Genomic DNA, 22560 nt, shown 5'->3' with positions numbered 1-22560 from the left:
AAATCCAGAATCTATCCCATTTCTTCAAGGCCCAAACCTAGGAAGCTTACTGTCTTAGCCAGCTTGGGCTGTCATAACAAAATCTTGTAGACTGAAAGGCTTAAACAACATTTATTTCTCCTAGTTCTGGAGGCTGGGACTTCCAAGATCAAAGAGCTGGCAGATTCACTTCCTGCTGAGGATCCTCTCCCTGGCTTGCAGATGGCCACCTTCTCACTGTCTTCGTGAGGTGGGGAGAGAGAGAAAGAGGATGGAAGTTCTCTGATGTCTCTTATTATAAAAGCATTATTCCCATTATGAAGTCTGCCTGTGGCTCAGACGGTAAAGAATCCACCTATGGTGTAGGAGATGCAGGTTTGATCCCTAGGTCAGGAAGATCCCCTGGAGAAGGGCATGGCAACCCACTGCGGTATTCTTGCTTGGAGAATTCCATGGACAGAGGAGGTTGGCGGACTACAGTCCACGGGGTCTCAAAGAGTCAGACACGACTTGAGTGACTGAGCATGCACATTTCCATCATAAAGGCCCCACCTGGAGACCTCACCTAAACCTAATTCCTTCCAAATGGTCCATCTCCAGACACCTTCACACTGGGGGTTAGGGTTTTACACATGAATGGTGGACGCAGGGAGCCATAATTTCGTTAAGAAACGACCCCCCCCCCATTCATATATTTCTCATATGCAGAATACATTTATTCTATCTCAATAGCCCTAAAAGCCTCAACCAGCATCAAGTCTAAAGCCTAAGTTCCATAATCTCACTTAAGTATCATCTGAATCACCTATGGGTGAGACTTGAAATATGATTGATCCTAAGACAAAATTCCTCTCCAGCTGTGAACCTGTAAAACCAGATGTGCTTCCCAAATGCAATGATGGGCTGGGCATAGGAGAGATGTTCCCATTCCCAAAGGAGACATAGAAACTAAGGGTGACGAATCCCAAGTAAACCCAGAAGGCAGCAAAGCAGATTCCATTATCTCTTAGGGCTCAAGAAGAATCCTCTTTGGTTCCAGTTTTACCCTCTGAGCCCTCTGGAGAGGCAGTGTCATCCCCAGCGTGACCCTGAGGAAGCTTGAATGAGGCACCCTCTCCCCAGGGTTCCACGGGGCCTGCTCCTGTGTGTCTCTGAGAGGAGTCCCTCCCCTGAGGCACGGGGCAAGGGCAAGCTGACCATTACTCTGATGTTCAAAAACCAGGCTGACATTTTGTACCATATTCTTATTCTCTTTGAAGTAGGCTCTGTTGTATCTATAATGTCCTGAACTTAAGCAGCAGGAATTTCAAGTTCACCAGTAAGTAGAAGCTACCCTTTGGCAAAGGTTACCAATGCAAGGGAATAATCAGAAAGGACAAATGTTAGTGATCCATTGTGATTTTTAGGTTTCCTGAAGCATTTCGTAGCCCTGTGTTATATTAAGATGTGCAAATGTCTGTCTCGAAGCACTGCTCAATCCTAAGAGATAAGACTCACCTCCTTTGCTTTACATGGCCTGGAATATCTGACTGCTCATGCTTTAAATTCTTTACCTGACAATGAATATACCCTGGGATAACATTCATCTCTCAGGCAGCACACATCAAACATTTTTAATCCCTATCTTTGACATACACCATACACCTCATGAATAATTAAGTAATGACTCACAATTGGCCCATTTTTCTTCTTTCTTACTTTGCAGACTTCAAAGGACTTTTGTACAGGTAGAAGGTGAGGTTGGTGGTAAAAATCAACCTAAATTATCTTCTCCCTCCGTATACGTTTTTGCTAAGGAGAACTTCATTCTTCAGTCATGATGAGAGAAAGCCAAATCTTCAGCTTCAAAGCTTTCACGTCTTGAACAAATCCCTACTCGCTTCAAACCATCATTCGGAATTCCACCTGCAACTACTCACTCATCTGAACGGATCTGTGTGCAGTTATTTAAACCGTCACTAACCAAAGCAGGATCCTTCTACTGAGCAAAGCTGTGCAAGTGGAGACCAGATTTTCCAAGGTAAAAACACGTGGTTTCCACAGCAGCAGGGTGGTGTAGGAGCGCATAAGGAGATGGAGTCAGGGCATTGTACGATAAAATCTGCAGTGCACGCTCTCCATTAAATATTTTAATGGCTTAGTTTTCATGGCAAAAAGCTAACTGGAAGTAATCCTTAGAACAAATCCTCAGCGAATCAATTCCCTTTGAAAAAAAGAAAAAGTCAAGTGACTCACTGCTCTGTGGTGATCTAGATGGGAGAGAAATACAGAAGGGAAGGAATATGTGTTTACACATGGCTGATTCACATTGCTGTGCAACAGAAACTAACACAACCTTGTGAAGCAACTATACCCCAAGAAATAAATTTTAAAGAAGGGTCATGAGATACTGAATTGAATCCAATTACAGTGGAAGCTAATACAAAGCATACTTCAGAAATGTGCTGCAGACATTCATTTAGTATTGATGGTGGCATATTTGCCCTTCAATGAGTCATAGTTCAAGGTTTCCCAGGAGGCACTAGTGGTAAAGAATCCATCTGCCAGTGCAGGAGACACAAGAGATGTGGGTTTAATCCCTGGATTGGGAAAATTCTTTAGAGGAGGGAATGGCAATCCACTCCAGTATTCTTCCTGGAAAAATTCCATGGACAGAGGAGCCTGGTAGGCTACAGTCCACGGGGCTGCAAAGAGTTGGACACGACTGGGCAGAGCCACACAGGTCATGTTAGGTATTTAGTTTTTTTATGAGACTTTTGGATTTGATTTAACTTCTCTTATTTAGTTATTTTAATCCATTGTTCTTAATAAGAGGGAAAAAATGTGTTCAATGCCCATAAATAGGATGAAATTATCTTTCCTGCAAATCCATGTTGGCCCCTGGGTCACACCGTGGGAGGCATCCCCATAGGGACTGAGGTTGGCACTTGGTTGTTCTTGTATTCCGCCAAAGGCACAGCACATAATCTGGCACCTTCCTAGACAAGTTCAAGATGAACATGGGCCTGGCGCACATCCCTTATGAGTAAACAATTAGTACCTTCCCTGTAGGATTGTCTTCCCCATTAAATGCCATGCAGATTAAATGAGTTCATTCACAGAGAGTGTTCAGAACAGTGCCTGGCACCAGGGAAGTGTTCAGCGAATAATCATCATTATTTGGTTAATATTGTTGCTCTTCCCGTTATTGTGTCAACCCATGAAAGGGCAATTAGGGCAACAAATCTTTATATACCTTTGGTCCTTGCTGAAACAGGTGACATGCTGTATGGTATGGGCACACCCAAGGGGAAGACACTTCACTAGAACACTTGATATTTTTACCATCAATTTCATGTGGAGATCTCAGAGAAAACCTTTCATAACACGGAATATATGATTGAATAAAGGTAGTACAGAGAGAAAAACAAACTCAAAATCAAAAACAAACTTTTCTCTATTTCAGGGCTGGTGTTCTCAAGTTCTGAATCAGTGTGTGGCCAAAGCAGATACAGGAAGCTGTAGAGAAGGAAAGACGGGAAGAAAGAGAACAGAGTACAAATTTAGGGAAGGAGGGATTTAGGGAAGTACTCTTTTTTAATAGGACAGAGCTGGGCATCTCACATTCCATTCATTCACCATTCATTCTGAATTTTCTAAGAAAATCAAACTTGAATTCTCAACTGAATCCCACTATCCTCCCAAAATAATTTAGTCCATCAAAGCACACATTCCAGGGTTTACTAAATCTATATGCAGTCATTTCATTAGTCAAGGGATCCCATTTTCTCACTTATTCTTTCCCAACACCCGAATATGAAATACTTTCCCACACCAGCCGATGCACAAACCTTGCACTTCACAATCAGGCTTTATACGTGATGTTTGAGTATCTCTGATTCCCTTTGACTTTAAAATTCAAATTAAATTTTATGTTGCTGAGTTCAGAGTGTTTCCAGGAACCACACTTTATTTATTTTTTAATTTTTGGCTGCACCCTACAGTATGTTGGACCTTAGTTTCCTGACCAGGGATTGAATGCCCCCTGTCCCCCGCAGTGGAGGTAGAGTCTTAATCACAGCATCACCAGGGAAGTCTCTGGAACCACATTTTAGTAGTAGCAGAGAAGAGAGATGCTAGGCTTAAGTGGCGATCGGCAGGGAATAGTGAAGGAGTAACAGGTGAAGAAAAGGTCATAGTTAAGCCTCAGGATCCACAGACAAGTTAGTAGTCTTTCAAGATATTCAAATGTTAGACCTAGACAGGCATGTTGGTTGAATAGAAATGACAAGATGCTGAGGTATAAAACCAGGGTTAAATGAAGGCTCTGTATAGTATCAGGGCTTCCCTGATAACTCAGCTGGTAAAGAACCCACTTGCAATGCAGGAGACCCCGGTTTCATTCCCCAGTTCGATTCCTGGGTTGGGAAGATCCACTGGAGAAGGGATAGGCTACCCACTCCAGTATTCTATGACTTTTCCTTGTAGCTCAGCTGGTAAAGAATCTGCCTGCAATGCAGGATATCTAGGTTCAATCCTTGGGTTGGGAAGATTCCCTGAAGAAGGGAAAGGCTACCCATTCCAGTATTCTGGCCTGGAGAATTCCATGGACTGTATAGTCCATGGGGTTGCAAAGAGTCTGACACGACTTGGGTGACTTTCACTTCACTGCATAATATGAATATTCTCCAGGGACATAAAATGGGTGGAAGAGGCATCTGTTCCACTAAATCCTCAGGGAGAGGGCAGTTGTGTCCAGAGAGCAATTTGCTAGTGATCAGTCCACAGAATCAACAGAATTAAGGGCTTCTGAGCATTTTCTTTAAACTCAGCTCCATAAGCCAATTGCACAGTCCCCCCTGGGGGTGACTAATAGTAAGAGAGAAAGAGATTCTCCCTCTGCTTTGGTGGATTATAAACCCGGACTTGGAAAGGACAAGTGGCAGCTTGTTTTTCAAGAATCCATTTTTAAAAACAAAGGATTTACCTAGATGTCTTTTCCAGGTAAATCCTTTGTCTCGTCACTGTACTAAATTCCTCATTAACTAAACAACTGCATTTAGTTACCCACAAATGTTGGAGCCACTTGGCAGATGGTCCAGCATCAGTATATATGTCATGAGGAAGTTTGTCATGTCAATACCTTTTAGAGACCCAAGTAACATCCATGCAATGTTCAATTAATATCTTAGTACTAATCCCAAGAAGCTTCCCTGGTTGCTCAGCAGTAAAGAATCCGCCTGCCAGAGCAGGAGATGCGGGAGACTTGGGTTCAATCCCTGGGTCGGGAAGATCCCCTGGAGGAGGATGGCAACCCACTCCAGTATTCTTGCCTGGAGAATCCCACACACAGAGGAGCCTGGAGGGCTACAGTCCATGGGGTCGCAAAGAGTCGGACATGACTGAGTGACTAAACTGAAACTGGACTAATAATCTCAAGTAAATCTTTCATTTCTAATACCTTTGGACTTTCATCATCTATAAAAATTCTTCATCCCCTTAAAAATTTAATTTAATATCAGCCGGTTGGAGAAGAACATTTATTTACATATAAATAAGTAAAATTCAAGTCCTAGGTATTTGTATGTTAACTTCCTTCAGAGCAGAAAAAAAAGAAAAAATTGGGAGGTGGTGTGGTAGAGAGGTCCAAGAGGGAGGGGATATATGCATACAAAAATAGTAATAATAAAATTTAAAATTAAAAAAATAAAATAAATAAGTGATACACATATGAAACACCAATGTAATAAAGAATAACATACCCCAACCTACAGAATCAGGGATGATTCAGAATGGGAAGGTGACTGCCACTTCTGATCCGGTCCCACAAAAAAGAAGACGTAGTACAAGAAGCCTGGCAACTTCTGAGGGCAGAGTGTAGGGTCTTTGAAAGACAGACTGTGAATCTTTGATGAATGGATCGAATCTACACTAGGAAGCTGTTGGTGTTTAGTTGCTATATCATGTCCGACTTACTTGCAACCCCATGGACTGTAGCTGGCCAGGTTCTAAATGAGCACTCTGAACTTAAACTCAAATTTCTAACCTCAATGAGATCCAACTGTGAATTGGTTATTCTGTCTCGAGTTTAATATGCAAATAAACTGGGGGTCCGCAGGTAGACTGATTCACTTAAAGTCACACAGTAAGTACAGGAAATGAGATCTGAGCTTAGGCCTGGCTATCTGAAAAGTCATGTTCTTTCCAACATACTATGTCACTGAATGTAAGATGTGGCCTCCCGGATGATTAGATTCAGCTTCGTTTAGGTTGCAGACATTCCATTCCTATATTCGTTGTCCCATATTTTATGATATTCAGTAAATTTAGTCAACTTGCACATGGATTGTGAGCAAATGTTTTTTTTTAATGGACTGTTGTAAATAAAAAATGAGCACTACTGTCTGTAGTGCTTATCTTGTTTGTTGACCAATTATAAATAGATCCTCATTGATTTGTAAATTTTTTTGCAAATTGAATGTCGTGTTCTCCAAAGTATGAAAAGATGATTATTTTTGTTTTTCTACCTTGTGGTCTTTATCCCTAGTCCTAAGTGTTCTTCCAGAACAGAATCAGCATTTAGGATCATGATGGTAAGTCAACCACAGGAATATCTTCGATGACATGTTAACTGAGATGGTATGCCTTCTGAACTTCTTTCACTCTGCAGCTTGACATGTGTCGCTGGGCTGAGACCAGGAGGACATCAGAGGACCAAGGTTCTTCAGATGAGGGAGCAGCCAGCTTCCTTTTCAAGCAGTCAGCTTTCAGAGCCTCAGTGAGGGGATTAGAGAATTTGAAACTTAGCAGTGCAGCCTTTTTTTTTTTTTTAGACACTATCCCATCTGTTGGCCTCATGCACGGACAGCTGCACGAGGGCCCGAGTATCAACATTCTAATGTCAAGGGGCTGTGAAATTTTACTATTATGACAAGAAGTCTTCAGGGCCATAATTAACAGAGGAGGGAATTTCAACCCAAATATTAGAGCTTCTTTAAAACTACGCCCATCTGCGAGCCTTATGTCCTCAGTTGAGCTTAAGTCCTGAAAGCAGCAGGAAAAAAAAAAAATCACAAAACACCATTTTTTTCAAAAAGGTTTTTTTCTAGGGTCTCAGGGTAGTGAGGAAGAAGGGACTGGGCGTTGTTCACAATGAACAAAGGAAGGCAGCAGAACTATGACCATTGCAGAAATCATAGCAGAACTATGATTTCTAGTCTGCACCTCCCATTCCAGCACGGGCTTAAAGTTAGCAAAGCTTACATTTCTGTTACTGCTGTTGCCTCCTCTTCCCTTCCTCCCCCTTATCCCACTCCTTTCCAGGCTTCCCCCAAATTTACAAACCGACTTTAGTTTCCTTCTGTGATGTAGTAATATGGATAAGTACTGTAGCAATACTTCCTGTGGCCAAGGTGAAAGTTCCACTAACATGTCAAAGGCATAGACTCTAGCTGTGTTACATGGCTATCTTTCTGATCTTCTTTTTCTCTGTATCTGTACATCTAGGTTTTTGTGTTTTTTTCCTCAGAATTGAGATCATACTGAAAGCATTTATTAAGCACCCATGCGAGGAACAGAGGATATAAAGATGAATAAGACGTACTCTCAGGACTTCCCCGGTGGTCTAGTAGTTAAGACTGCATTCTTCCAATGGAGAAGGAAATGCCAAGCCACTCCAGTATTCTTGCCTGGAAAATCCCAGGGACGGAGGAGCCTGGCAGGCTACAGTCTGGCAAAGAGTTGGACATGAGAGAGCATGCATGCACTTCCAAAACAAGGAATAGATATCTGGTCGGGGAACTAAGATCCCACATGCTACTCGGTGAGGCCAAAAAATTAAGAATTAAAAAAGAAAAAACGGATCATCACATAATGATTTAAAAAAGGTGCAGTCTCAGTCCTAGTGATGAGACACATAAGAGTTAAATAGATCATTTCAGCCCAGGGTGACAAGGCTACAGTTAAGGAGGCCCAGAAAATAAGAGAAGTGGAAGACGAAGGAGAAAAGATATCCCCATCTGAATGCAGAGTTCCAAAGAACAGCAAGGAGAGATAAGAAAGCCTTCCTAAGTGAACAATGTAAAAAAATAGAGGAAAACAATAGAAAAGGAAAGACTAGAGAAGACAAAGAGAAGGGAATGTCATCCAAACTATTCAGTGGTTAGGTTCAGTTCAGTTCAGTTGCTCAGTCGCGTCCGGCTCTTTGTGACCCCGTGGACTGCAGCACGCCAGGCCTCCCTGTTCATCACCAATGCCCAGAGTTTACTCAGACTCATATCCGTTGAGTTGGTGATGCCATCCAACCATCTCATCCTCTGTCGTCCCCTTCTCCTCCTGCCTTCAATCTTTCCCAGCATCACGGTCTTTTCCAATGAGTGGTTAGGTTAAAACTGCATGTGATTGATTGTTCCTTACCTATAGGAATTACAAGAGAGTTATCTAGATACCACCGTGAATGAGATGATAATGATCTAATGAATTTAAGCAAATTGTGACAGACAAGGAGTCTGTCTGGATGCAGTGAGGACAGGCGAAAGCTGAGTTCAATTTTCTGTATTTCCTACAGAAGGTATAAGATATGCAAGGCTGATGGAAATACAGCTTAAGTTCAGAAAGAGCAATAGAGATGCAAATGTAGGATTTATCTGCATATAAGTGAAAACCTTCAGCATGGAGGAAACGATCCATAAACTGTATATGAAGTGAGAAGAGATGCAGTCAATGAATCCTAGAGACCTCACGCCTTAGCAGCCCCCGCAGTGTCATATCCTGTGGTCAACACGGTGAAGGGACTCACTGAACACCTGTTTAGCCATAAATCAAGTTGTACCCACACTCAGAGGACGATAGATAACACAGGCATCAACCTTTCCTGAAGGGTGATTCCCTGTGTGTTGACTGAATGCCTAAGTCATTCATCCATTTCTCAAATATTTGTTGAGCTCTCTAAGGCAGGTGACAGTTTAAGACCCTGCGGATGAGGGCATGAATGTAATGGTTGTTAGGATATTGAAATATTTCTGTGCTTCCCTGGTGGTACAGACGGAAAAGAAACTGCCTGCAATAGAGGAGACCTGCATTTAATCCCTGGATCGGGAAGAATCCTCTGGAGACGGGAATGGCTACCCACTGCAGTATTCTTGCCCGGAGAATTCTATGGACAGAGTAGCCTGGTGGGCTACATACAGTCCTTGGGGTCGCAAAGAGTCACAACTGAGCGACAAACAAAAGGCAGGTGACAGTTTAAGACCCTGTGGATGAGGGCATGAATGTAACAGTTGTTGCTGCTGCTAAGTCGCTTCAGCCATGTCCAACTCTGTGTGACCCCAGAGACGGCAGCCCATCAGGCTCCCCCATCGCTGGGAGTCTCCAGGCAAGAACACCGGAGTGGGTTGCCATTTCCTTCTCCAATGCATGAAAGTGAAAAGTGAAAGTGAAGTCGCTCAGTCGTGTCCGACTCTTAGCGACCCCATGGACTGCAGCCCACCAGGCTCCTCCGTTCATGAGATTTGCCAGGCAAGAGTACTGGAGTGGGGTGCCATTGCCTTCTCCGGTAACAGTTGTTAGAATGTTAAAATATTTTTGTGCCAGATGCTATATAACCGTATTCCTCAGCCTCCCAGGAGACATTTGACAATCCCTGGAGACACTTCTAGTTGTCACAACTAAGGGGGCAGTGATCACAGAACCCAGTGAGTAGAAACCAGATACACAGCTGAGTACCCTACAATGCAAAGGACAGGTCCCAACGACAAAGAATTACTGGTCCCAAAATGCCAGTAGTGCCAAGGCTGAGAAACCCTGGTGTGTGTATATATATATACAGTCACTAATATGAGCCTCATCGCAAGCTTCCTCCTCTCTCCTCTGCATCGCTCTTGCTTTATCCCCTCCTCCCCCCTTCTCAGGATCCAGCAGCTAAAGGGTTAATATCCGCCCCCAAAGGGGCCTGCAGGACTTTGTTCAGCTTTATGGCCCTTGCCTGTTCTGATTGGCTAGTGCCCTAGCCTTATCAGTTGTTAAATATTTGGAATATTTTATAAATATTTATAAATTATGTTCTCCCTGGTCCATAAGTCTACCTGAATCACCTCAATGATGATGATTATTTTAAGAAAGATTATGCCTTTTACTGAATAATTTGTATCCCCCGAAAAATGAAGATTTGAGACATCAAGCTGTTTGCGAAGGGTGGAGAAAATGCAAATTAGTAATACATGATGGTGCAAGACAGCTAATAACATGTCTGTTGCTAACACAAAGGGAAATCTGGACAAAGTCTGAGAAGTTTAAAAGGAAACCACCTGGACTTAGTTTATCCCAAAGTATATGAAGGTATAAAGATTTAAATATAGCAGGTGATAACAGGAAAGAAACTTCCCTTAAACCATTGTTGAACCAATAATTTTCCACCCTTAAACTTTTATTTAAATGTTATTAAAGGTGCAGTACAAATACTATTTGGCTAAGCTGTGCAACATTGAAAAGCTTTAATACAAACATTTGAAAAATGAAATATCTCAAGAAAATTACATAGCAAAGAAAGTCTGTTTGGAACATGTTGCTGCTTTCAAAACATCTTCATATATTGACATGGTTACTGACTAAAGATAAACATAAAATATTATATTAATCAGCCACCTTCAGTGTTGCTTTCTGTTCAGTGCTACTGGGAATTAAACAACTGAATTATGCTCATTAAAATGCACTATAAATTAGAAAAACAGTTTTGTAAGGACATAATCTTCATGGTCATACAATTTAAAACAGGGCAGCATGCCTTTTTATTTACCTGCCCTCAAAGTTCCCTTTAATTTCACCAGAATATTCAGACCTAAAGAGGTGGCATTAACATGAAAGTTTTCCCCAAAGGAAACAGTGTCAGTATTATAACTATAAACTGCCCAAATAATGTATAAATGTGTGCTGCCTCCAAAGTACACTTCTATTTCTTTCATTACATTATTTTTAGCAGGAAGACACTAACCCCTTTCAAAACTGGGTTTGTCCATTTCCCACTTAAAATTCAAGCCAACATTTACATAAATATGTCATCAAGAATTGAAATTATAAGTTAAATGAGATATAATTAAAGTGCTTTGAAAAGTATAAAGTGAAAAAGAAAAACAGCTATCTTTACTCTCATTGCCACTGTGGTTGTCAAATCTTTAGAACAATACAGGTCTGGTTTTTCACAAGAAAATCCACAAAGAACCAAGTATCTATTACCCTTAAAATAATAACCTGATTTATTGCCACCTGAAATCTCACCTGCTCAAATGGCCTTAACCTTGACTACTTTTTACCTTAACCTTGTCCTCATGTTAGCTTTAATTCAATATTTACTTGCTGAGCACCTCAATTATATGCAAGGTTCTGTTACGTAGCACAAGTAGTTTGGAAGTTTGAACTTTCTCGGAGACGCCAGTATTTTGATTACAGAGCCAAAATGCACTGGGCGTGGTCTAACAATGCTATGACCCTGGAAATGAGGTAGATAACAAGCCCCATCCTAGGACACCTGGACAGGAACTGAGTCTCATCCTATCCAGGTGGCTTTTGAACCACACTAACGATTCAAATTCATTTGGAACAAAGAGGGGCAGAGTAAATGCTTGTGTGTGCTCAATCAGTTGTATCAGACTCATCCTGCCAGGCTCCTCTGCCCATGGGATTCTCCAGGCAAGAATAAGGGAATGGGTTGCCATTTCCCACTCTCCAGGAGGTCTTCCCGACTCAGAAATCAAACCTCATCTCTTAAGTCTCCTGCATTGGCAAGTGGATTCTTTGCCACTTACCTATCTGGGAAGGCAACAGCAAATGTTTACTAAATACTTGAGTGAGTGAGTGAAAGTCTCTCAGCAGTGTCCAGCTCCTTCCAACCCCATGGACTATACAGTCCATGGAATTCTCCAGGCCAGAATACTGGAGTGGGTAGCCTTTCCCTTCTCCAGGGGATCTTCCCAACCAAGGGCGCGAACCCAGGTCTCCCACATTGCAGGCAGATTCTTTACCAGCTGAGCCACAAGGGAAGCTAAACAAATAAATTTGTTCTTTTAATATTTAGAGATCTTTTATTTTACAGTGCATCTTAGACATACTATATACTATTGATTCATTTAACGTCCTTGAAATTTTAGGAAACTTATTTCACACACACACAGACACACACAAATCCAGTTGGAAAGGAACATATTTTATAGAAATGCTCTTATTATATTTTAAAAATGATAGTTCATATTGAGATGTAAAACTTTTATGACTGTTAAGACAAATGAAACTTCTCTAATATTTCACAGTTTCCAATGATTTCAAATGTCTAAGTGCATTGAACCTCAGCTACTAATAGCAAAGAACAGTTAACATAGAAGTCAAAGACTGGATATTTCTGTAAGAATGAAAATCAGGTCACACCTAAACTTTCATTGTTCATTAGATTATTTACTGTCTCTATCCTCAGTTTCTACATCTGTCAGCTGTGAATAATAAAACTTCCAGTGTCATAAGTCTGATTTAGGAATAAATGAAACTGTGTAGGCAAAGGAATGAAAACATTTTTTAAATTCAGAGACAAATAGAATCTTAGAGCTGGAAGGACCTCAGACATTTATTCTGTTTTCTGTTTAGAAAAGAAAAAAAAATGAACCTGAGAGGGAGTAACTTGAAGAAAGTCACATGCCTTGCCAGCGAAAGATCCAAAATCAAAACCTGGTCTCAGAACATCCAGCTCAGTGCTATTTGCATAGCACTTATGAGCTAAACTAACTTGGAAATAATTAATAGTAAATGTTGGTGTCATAAAACCATGAAGTTCTACCCTCAAGCTAGCCACTCATCAAAAAAACGTATCTTATTTTGGTTTGTAATGCAAGCCCTCAACAGTGACTAATTTGATTTATTTTCTGGATTAGTTACCATAGATGCTTTGCAAAATGCTTTTCCACAGGCTTTTCATGGAAATAGAAGCTAAATATTAATACCCATTAATCTTTTTCTCAGATCAGAGAAGGAATTCTATTAAAATTCTTTTAAAAACTTCCAACTATAACATCATGCAAGTATTCCTGCATCCTGAGTTCTTCTGTATTGTTTGCCCATCATTAAAACTGAGAACCCTTGAGAGCACGGAACGTCTGGGAACTGTTTTGGGCGTGGGGCGGGGTAGGGGGGTGTGGGGGGGAGATAGATGGAGGGAGGGTAGCATTAGTCACTCAGTGGTGTCCGACTCTTTGTGACCCCATGGACTGTAATCCACCAAGCTCCTTCATCCAAGGAATTCTCCAGATAAAAATACTGGAGTGGGTAGCCGTTCCCTTCTCCAGAAGGTCTTCCCAACCCAGGGATCGAACCCGGGTCTCCTGCAGTGCAGGCAGATTCACTGCTGTCTGAGCCACCAGAGGTAGTGGTAGGGGGAGGGGTTATTCCAGCCTCTCTACACTTGCCCCTAGCATCATTCCAAAGTCCTCTCCACCTAAATGACTCTCAAAGCTGGCTTAATCAACAGAACCCATGAGAGGTTGTACGTTTTTTTAAAAAGAATTTCTTCATGTATTTTCATTTTTTTAACATTTTTCAAGGACTTTTCAAACATACGCAAAAGTAGTGATAACAATATAATGAAAGCCACATATACCCAACCAAGTTCCACAAGCCAGCAACATTTGTCCCTACATTCTCCTCTATTCCTCCTCACTTTTTTTGCCCTCTTCTGGATCCCAATTATCATATGGTTTCACCCATAAATACTTCAGAATATTTAACAGAAGAAGACTTAAAAAAGATGTAATCACAATGACACCATCATACTGGACAAAATTAGCAGCAAGTCTTTACTATTGTCTAATACCCAGTTTATGTTCGATTTTACCAGATTTTCTATAAAATGTATTTCAAAGTTGTTTTGGTTGGATCAAAATCCAAACAAGATCCTGAGGACTGTATTTTGTTGATATGTTTTCAGAGCCTCTTTAAATATCTACTGTTTTTGTGCTTCACTCTTGTTTTCTCGATGCTATGGGATTTCCCTTATTCTGAATTTGGTAGATTGCATCCTCAAGGTATCAGTTTACATATGTTTTTCTGTCCTTCACATTTCTTGTCAACTCGTAGATCAAGATGCTTAATTAGATTCAGGTTCAGTTTTCAAGACACTGATATTTCACAGCAGGTACTTCGCGTCTGGTTGCCTGCTCACTTTCAGTGGTAAGATTGATCAGTGGGTTCCGGTATCATCAGACTGCCCCATCCCTTATGAAGTTTATCCCTTAAACTTTTATCCAACAGTTTTAAGAGTCTTTGTTTATCACTGCTAGACCCACTAGATTATTAAAGTTTGCAAAATAAGCATTCTCAAATTCTGTCATTCCTTCTGCATTTTATTTATCTCTAGCTTTACTGAGATATAACTGACATATGACACCATAAACGTTTAAAATTTACTGCATAATGACTTGACCTATACATATTGTGAAATAATTACCACAGTAAGTTTCGTTAACATCCATCAGGCTCCTCCATCCATGGGATTCTCTAGGCAAGAATACTGGAGTGGATTGCCATTTCCTTCTCCAGGGGATCTTCCCAAACCAGGGATCGAACCCAGGTCTCCCGCATTGCAGGCAGACGCTTTTAAGCTCTGAGCCAAATCGGGGGGACTTTCCTGGCAGTCCAGTGGTTAAGACTCAGTGCTTCTACTGCAGGGAGCACGAGTTCAATCCCCAGTTGGAGAACTAAGACCCTGCATGCCATGTGGCACGGCCCCCCCCAATATTTTTCCTTGTGATGAGAGCTTTTAGGATCCACTCTCTAAGCAGCTTTCAAAGATACCACACAGTAGTATTAATTATAGTCACCATGCTGGAATGACATCCCCAGTCCTTATTTATCTTAACTGAAAGTTTGTCCCTTTTGACTCTACCAAATTTCCCTAGCATCCACCCTTGCTTCTGGCAACCACAATTAATTCTTTAGACCATCACTATTAATCCAAAAATTTTTCTTTATATATTTGTTGTGTTGTCATCCATCACACTCATTCTTTTTGCTCCTAAAATTATCATGAAAATGTTCACGTGTGCATGCTCAGTCGCTCGGTTGTGTCCAGCTCTGAGACCCCATGGAATGTAGCCCTCTAGGCTCCTCTGTCCATGGGACTCTCCAGGCAAGAATACTGGAGTGGGCTGCCATTTTCTCCTCCAGGGGATCTTCCTGACCCAGGGATCAAATCCACGTCCCCTCTATCTCTTGCAATGGCAGGTGGGTCTTTTTTACCTCTGTGCCATTTTGGTCAACTGGTGCTCTCAAATGGGCACTGGCATCTACGTGACAAGACCCACATCTGGCAGCCTCCTTACTTTCTGGTACAAAAGGCCGAAGAATCAACCTCTCTGTTGCCTGCACTTCAGACTTGGTGCAGTGGCCCCAGGTATGTGCCTCCCAGGGTTTGCTTAGTCATCATTTTTGGCTAGTGCTGTTGAAGACCATGCAAGAAGGGCAGACTGGCACCAAGAACAGCCCCAGAGAAATTTCAGTTAAGAGTGCCTCATGCGGGGGTGCGAATCGGGGGAGGCTTAGGAGGAAGGGGATATACGTACATAGCTGATTCACTTTGCTATACAGCAGAAACTCACAACACTGTAAAGCAATTCTCTTCCAATTAAGGATATTCTTTAAAAGCCTGATTAAGCTTCAGTACCACCTCTGGGTGGGGGCCAGGCACTGCGGCACCCTCCCGCACTGGGCTCGCTGTAGTTGCTTCCTGTCTGCTAAGTCAGGGGTCTCCAACCTCCAGAATCTAATGTCTGATGATCCGAGCTGGAGCTGATGTAATAATAATAGAGATAAAGTACACAATACATTTAATGCACTTGAATTATCCCCAAACCATCCCTCCACTCCCCCGTGCCCCTGGTCTGTGGAAAAATTGTCTTCCACAAAACACACATACAAATACACATCAATAAAAGGTTAGCGTTTTTTAATCATAAAATATATTAATATTTTCATAAATGCCAGCAAAACATTAATTTTCGATTAACACACAAATGGGGATGTCCGTGTTGTTTCAGTGGTTAAGAATCTGTCTTGCGCTCTCCGCCCGACCGCCACTGCGCCGGCATCATGGACGCGAGCCGTGCGCAGCCCATCAAGCTTGCCAGGGTCACCAAGGTGTTGGGCAAGACGGGTTCTCAGGGACAGTGCACGCAGGGGTGCGTAGAATTCATGGACGACACGAGCCGCTCCATCATCCCAAACGTGAAAGGCTCCGTGCACGAGGGCGATGTGCTCACCCTGCTGGAGTCAGAGCGAGAGGCTCGGAGGCTGCGCTGAACTTGTGACTGGGTGCTGGATGTCTGGGTTGACGCCTTGGCCCACCAGGATGATCTGCTGTTAATAAAGTGTTTGTATCCTATGTAAACCTGAAAAAAAAAAAAGAATCTGTCTTGCAGTGCAGGGGACACGGGTTCAATACCTGGTTGGGGAACTAAGATTTTACATGCCACAGAGCAACTAAGGCTAGATGCCGAAACTAAGACCCGACTCAGCAAAAAAAAATAAATAAATAAATAAATAAATAAATAAACACGAAACACAGATATCCTTCATGGCTGGGCACAGATGGTCAACCCCGCTCCCCGGTGAGGCCAAGTTGGGCGGGCCCACGAGAAACCTATTAACAGGTTATCATTACAACAATTTCAGTTTGAAAGACACCAGTTTCCAAGTCAGTATCCTCCCAAGCTCTGTATATTTCCATACTCTACACCTTGAATGGAAGAGTTAAGATATTTTTAAAAGAAGGCTTACACACCCAGGGAACAAAGATACTCCGAGCATAGCTACAAGGAATATTCTACATATGCCAACTTCTAAATGAGGTTCAGCATCTGGGACTCAGTAGGGTAAACTCTATAATTGGGTTGCTCTCCTTTTAACAGACCCATGTAATTTTATAACACTTGTGTAAACTGATTTATATATAACGTTCCTACTTTATTTATTGGTTTGCTCTGTTTTTAGAACTTGCTTACTGCTTTGTAAGGTAGAAAAAAATGAATGATATGCAGCAGTGAGTGGTAAATCAGAAAAGAAATTCTCAACTGGTGAAGTTAGGGAGATTTTGGTTCTGTGAAGGTAACAGTGAGTGTAGAAAGCTTTTAAATAAATGAATGAGGGAATGAATGAATAAATAAACAGATTCTCTGTCTCATATTTGGAAAATTCAGATTCACTAGGATGTGAGATGGGACCTGGAAAACTGTGCTTTTCAAAAGCTCTCCAGCTGCTCTCCGTAGAGTTTTTAAAGCAACACTACGTTTTTGCCTTCCTCCGGAAGGGAAACGAAGAAAGTGTGTAAAGTTTTGAAACAATCACACCCACTCAATTATCCTCCTTTGTTGTCTCCAGTAAACAAAAAAAAAAGAGAGAGAGAGAGAGAAAGGAAATTGGGCTGCATGTGTAACCTCTGAAAGCCTAGCCCAGCATTTTTAACGAATTAAAATCAGTATCAAATGTTCCAACCGAGTAAATAAATCAGCATTCAAGAAAAAAGACATAGCTGGTAAGCATGCTGACTGCCACTATGTGGCTTGATATCTGTGCCCATATTTAAGACAGGTTTTCACAAACAGTTTGAACTGCTTATTTCTATTGTTTTGTTTTTATAACCTGGGAGAATCTCAAAATGCCAGGCTCATTCGTCTGCCACACACTTGGAGCTGCTAGACCCCATGAGTTGCAAAACACATTACTAATGCAAGCTCCCTCCTTGAAAAGATATATTTTATTGTGCTATGAAGAACTCGTCATAAAGGAGAGTATACAGACCAGTACATCCACATCCCCACCATCTAACTTTGCCTGATCTTGACATCTAGTCCTCACTCTATGAAGAAACAAAACTTTAGAGTTACAGGTTCTTCACTCCTCCCTAATCTCATCCTTTTCACTCCCCTCTGACATGTAAATATTCTTCTGAATTTAGAACGTGTTATTTCATTCCTATTTTAACCTTTTCACTACATATATGCCTATAATACAGAGGAGTATTTGGCATTTTCTAAAATCTATGTAAATTACATTATACTACATGTAGCCTGCTGCAGTATTTTTACCCTCATGACTGTTTTTAAGATTTATATACTAACAAATATGGCATTTATTCACTCAGTTTAACTGCCAAATTTTATACCACTTCCTGAACAGTCCACGATTTATTTATGCATCTTTTTTTAATGAATATTTAGATCACTTCCAAGTGTTACTATTCAAATAATGCTAAAGTGGACTGATACAGTGGCCACGTTTTGATGGGATAACAAACCACCCCCAAACCTCAAAGGCTTACAACACAAAACGTTTTTCTATCAGTGGGACTATGGTTTGGCTACAGCTCTATTCTAAGACTATAAGCTTGAGAGAGCAAAGAGAAAAAAGGAAGTAAACCAGGCAGGGGCATCTCTGTAGGGTCTCTAAGCATCATGCATTTCCTTTCCTGCTCTTCCAGCTAGATCAGCATCACATCACCTGGGGACTTGTTAGAAATGCAGATTCTCAGGCCTCAATCCAGATCTGCTGAATCTGACACTGAGGGTGGAACCCAGCAATGTGTGTTTCAGTATGTTCTTAGTGGTTCTGATGCCTGATAAGATTTGAGACCCACCAGCACAGAAGAAGTAAGGGCTTACAGTAATTAACATTCTAAGATAAGTAAAAGGAGGACACGTGTGCTCTGTAAGGTAGGTAACTGGATATTCATTAAACAATGGAATCCTTTTACATTACAAAGATTCATTATCAAGTATTGCAAATTGTATAAACTGTAGAACATAAAGAGAAACCAAGAGATACTACACTATATATTGACATATTTATAAATAATCCTGACTGATGTAGTAACTGAGTATATTGCTGCTGATTTATAGGAGATTCTACTTTGATTTATGGTTTTGTTTTATTACCACTGACCTCTGTGTGATCCCATTTTGTGAGGAAGTTCTCTGGATCAGAGAACTACAGCATTGGTCTCTAAATAAATACTTCTACTGGAGTTCATTTTCTGGCTAATTTGCATCCAAATGGCCCTATCTGAAATACTGATAATAGGGCTAAAGATAGTTTAAAGATCCAAATCTTTGGAAGAAAGCTTATTATTAATAGAGTTTGATTTGAAGAGTTATATTGTTCTAGAAGATCAAATTTCCTATATAAAAAATTTTTAATCTATGCCTTTTAAAGATATAAAGTAGATTTTAAGATTATTGCTCAAATAAAATTTGAATATGCTTTATATCAGTTAATAATTTTTTTTAAAGGGAGAAAGCTGAAACCTATGCTATGTATCAGACTTTGTTAGATACTAATACATGTTATTTCAACAACCTATTGGGGAAATATTATTACATACATTTTTAGATAAGAAAACTAAGGCTCTGAGCTCTTAAGTAATTTGTCCCTCATCACAAATAGCAGCCGAATCTAGGTCTGTCTGGCTGCAAATGCCATGAGCTTTTCATTGTATCCTTCATTATATTCTTCTTATATACTTCAGCAAAACCATCTTTCCATAAACTTTCAACACATGAATACTGGGTAGATGCATTGAAAAAGAAGTCTTTGCACATGCAAAGTTCAATATAAACTAGTCAAGCAAGGGGCAGATCTGAGCCTAAAATAAAGTCAATAGACAGATAATTTCACAGAATGCATAAAAACATTCACCATGTTTTAAAGTGGGTATTTCAAATAGGCTTTCCACATTTGACTATGTAATCTCATCCACAAATGAATTAGAGCTGCATGCCAAGAGAATATGGGTTTCCCTGGTGGCTCAGATGATAAAGAATCCACGTGCAATGCAGGAGACCTGGGCACAGTCCCTGGGTCAGGAAGATCCCCTGGAGAAGGGAATGGCAACCCATTGCAGTATTCTTGTCTGGAGAATCCCATGGACAGAGGAGCTTGCAGGGCTATAGTCCATGGGTTCGCAGAGTCGGACACGACTGAGAAAGTAAGCATGCACACACTTCAACAGGACATCTCAGAACTAAAACATTTCTAGGGAAATGGGTCTGTAACTATCTATTCTATATATCAGACAAAATTTAGAGACCTATCTCTCTGTTGCCTCCCTGAGACAACTAGAAACAACCAACGTACAAGTTCAAAACAGATCAAAAGAGAAAAACTAAAACAATAAAGAGAGGTAAACCAGTTATTTAGGCTTATGTAGTCAAAGTATTCAATTTATTTCTATAACCTTTCATTTCACATCCAGGCAAATCTGATAGCAGGGAGTCAGCGGCAAATGAAACACACGTAAACACATTTAATTGCTGACTATTTAATCAAAATGCAGTTTATCTCAGAGTCATTAAGAGACTTGATAAAGGAGGGTGTCCTCCCCCCCAAAAAAATTCAAAAAATGTTAAAAGTGAAGAAATAGCAATTTTTTATTAAACTGAAGATTAAGCAATGAGCTTCTGCTAGGTACTATGGTCTGTGTAGTAAACATTAAATATTGAAGCCTAAAAAGACCTTAAGTCCTGGGAGCTGACCAGGTGGTGCTGGTAACAATATTGAATATAACGCTACAAATAATTTATGAGGTCATGACAAAACTGTAGTTTTTCACACAATCATTTTTAGTCCTTATCTGAGATATAGAAAACTTTAGAGGACTGTTCCACCTGATGTGAAGAGCTGACTCATTGGAAAAGACCCTGATGCTGGGAAAGATTGAGGGTGGGAGAAGAAGGGGATGACAGAGGATGAGATGGTTGGATGGCATCACTGACTCGATGGACATGAATCTGAGCAAACTCTAGGATAAAATGAAGGACAGGGAAGCCTAGGTGCTGCAGTCTATGGGGTCACAAAGAATCGGACATGACTCATCGACTGAAAAACAATAACTCACAAAATTAACACAGTAAACCCTAGATCCCTAGTAAGCTACCAAGTTCTTTTTTAAATTCCAGCTACTAGACCCTGGTCTACTTTTGCCCTGACTAGAGTAATTTATCACATGCTGAAATTGTTTTGTTTATATGCTTTTTCTCTCACTACCAAATTTAGAAAGGATATGGGCTGTAGAATGAGATGATGATCCAATCAGCACAAATCTCTTCAATAGATTCACTCAGTTCATTAATCTCCAATAAAGTCACCTATTTAGGGCATTGTTATAAAGCCTTGAGTCACTTAACATCATGATATAATGATCCCCTAAGACTTGCCCCACATTAAATTCATCAAGAGGAAAAATTTTCCCCTACTTTTAAAGCTTCCCTCCTAAGTTCTTTCACTTCTACAGTGTGGGAGAATTCCATAAAAATAGACACATAGGCCAACAGAACAGAATAGAAAGTCCAGAAATAAACCTAAGCATATAGGGTCAACTAATTTTTGACAAGAGCACCAGGAATACACAAGAGACAAAAAAGAATCTCTCTTTTGAGAGAAACAGTGAGTCAAAATGGTGCTGTGAAAACTGAATAACTACATACAAAATAATTAAATTAAACTCTTATATTGCACTATACACAAAAATCAACTCAACTTAGAGTGAGTCTTAAACATAAGTCTTGGTAAAATTCCTAGAAGAAAACATAGGGAAAAGCTCCTTGACATCGACCTTGGCAATGATTTTCTTGGCTATGACACTGAAAGCACAGGCAATGAAAAGGAAAATAAACAAGGACCGTATCAAACTAGAAAGCTCCTGCTCATCAAAGGCAATAATAAACAAAACGAAAAGACAGCCTACAGAATGGGGAAAAATATTTGCAAGTCATCTATCCGATAAGGGGTTAATATCCAAAATACGTAAGGAACTCATACAACTCAATAGCAAGATAACAATCCAATGGAAAAAATGGACAGAAGACTTGACATTTTTTCCCAAGAAGGCATACTTGGCACCACTAATTATCAGGGAAATGCAAATCAAAACTACAATGGGATTTGACCTCACACTTGTTAGGAGGGCTACTGTCAAAAAGACAAAAGATAACAAACGTTGGTGAGGATGTGGAGAAAAGGGGATCCTTGTACACTGTCGGTGGCAATGTACAGCCATTATAAAAACAGCATGGAGGGTCATAAAAAACTTGAAAATAGATCCAGTTATCCTTCTTCTGTGTATACAGTCAAAGGAAATGAAATCAATATCTTACCCATGTTCATTGCAGCATTATTGACCATAATCAAGATCTAAAACAACATCAATGGATAAAGAAATTGTGATACATTTAATGGAATACCACTCAGCCTAAAGGAAATCAGTCCTGAATATTCATTGGAAGGACTGATGCTGAAGCTGAAACTCAAATACTTTGGCCACCTCATGCGAAGAACTGACTCATTTGAAAAGACCCTGATGCTGGGAAAGATTGAAGGCAGGAGGAGAAGGAGACAACAGAGGATGAGATGGTTGGATGGCATCACTGACTCAATGGACATGAGTTTGGGTAAACTCCGGGAGTTGGCGATGGACAGGGAAGCCTGGTGTGCTGCAGTCTGTGGGGTCGCAAAGACTCAGACACGACTGAGCTACTGAACTGAACTGAACTCAGCCTTTAAAAAGAGATCCTGGCATTTGTA

At 40.7% G+C, this 22560-nt stretch overlaps 1 protein-coding gene across 1 annotated transcript; it reads left to right on the top strand.

Moving 5' to 3' along the window:
* Nucleotides 1-15938: 15938 nt before the first annotated feature.
* Nucleotides 15939-16391, top strand: LOC120865748 (40S ribosomal protein S28-like). Its single transcript, XM_040243109.1, has one exon. It carries the CDS (start codon nt 16078-16080, stop codon nt 16285-16287), a length of 210 nt encoding a protein of 69 aa, XP_040099043.1. The 5' UTR covers nt 15939-16077; the 3' UTR covers nt 16288-16391.
* The last annotated feature ends 6169 nt before the right edge of the window (nt 16392-22560 follow it).

This window comes from Oryx dammah, unplaced genomic scaffold (genome assembly GCF_014754425.2).
Source record: "Oryx dammah isolate SB20612 unplaced genomic scaffold, SCBI_Odam_1.1 HiC_scaffold_7, whole genome shotgun sequence".
NCBI classification, from domain to species: domain Eukaryota; kingdom Metazoa; phylum Chordata; class Mammalia; order Artiodactyla; family Bovidae; genus Oryx; species Oryx dammah.
The sequence above is the reverse complement of the archived record's forward strand: the minus strand, read 5'-3'. Positions and strand labels throughout refer to the sequence as shown.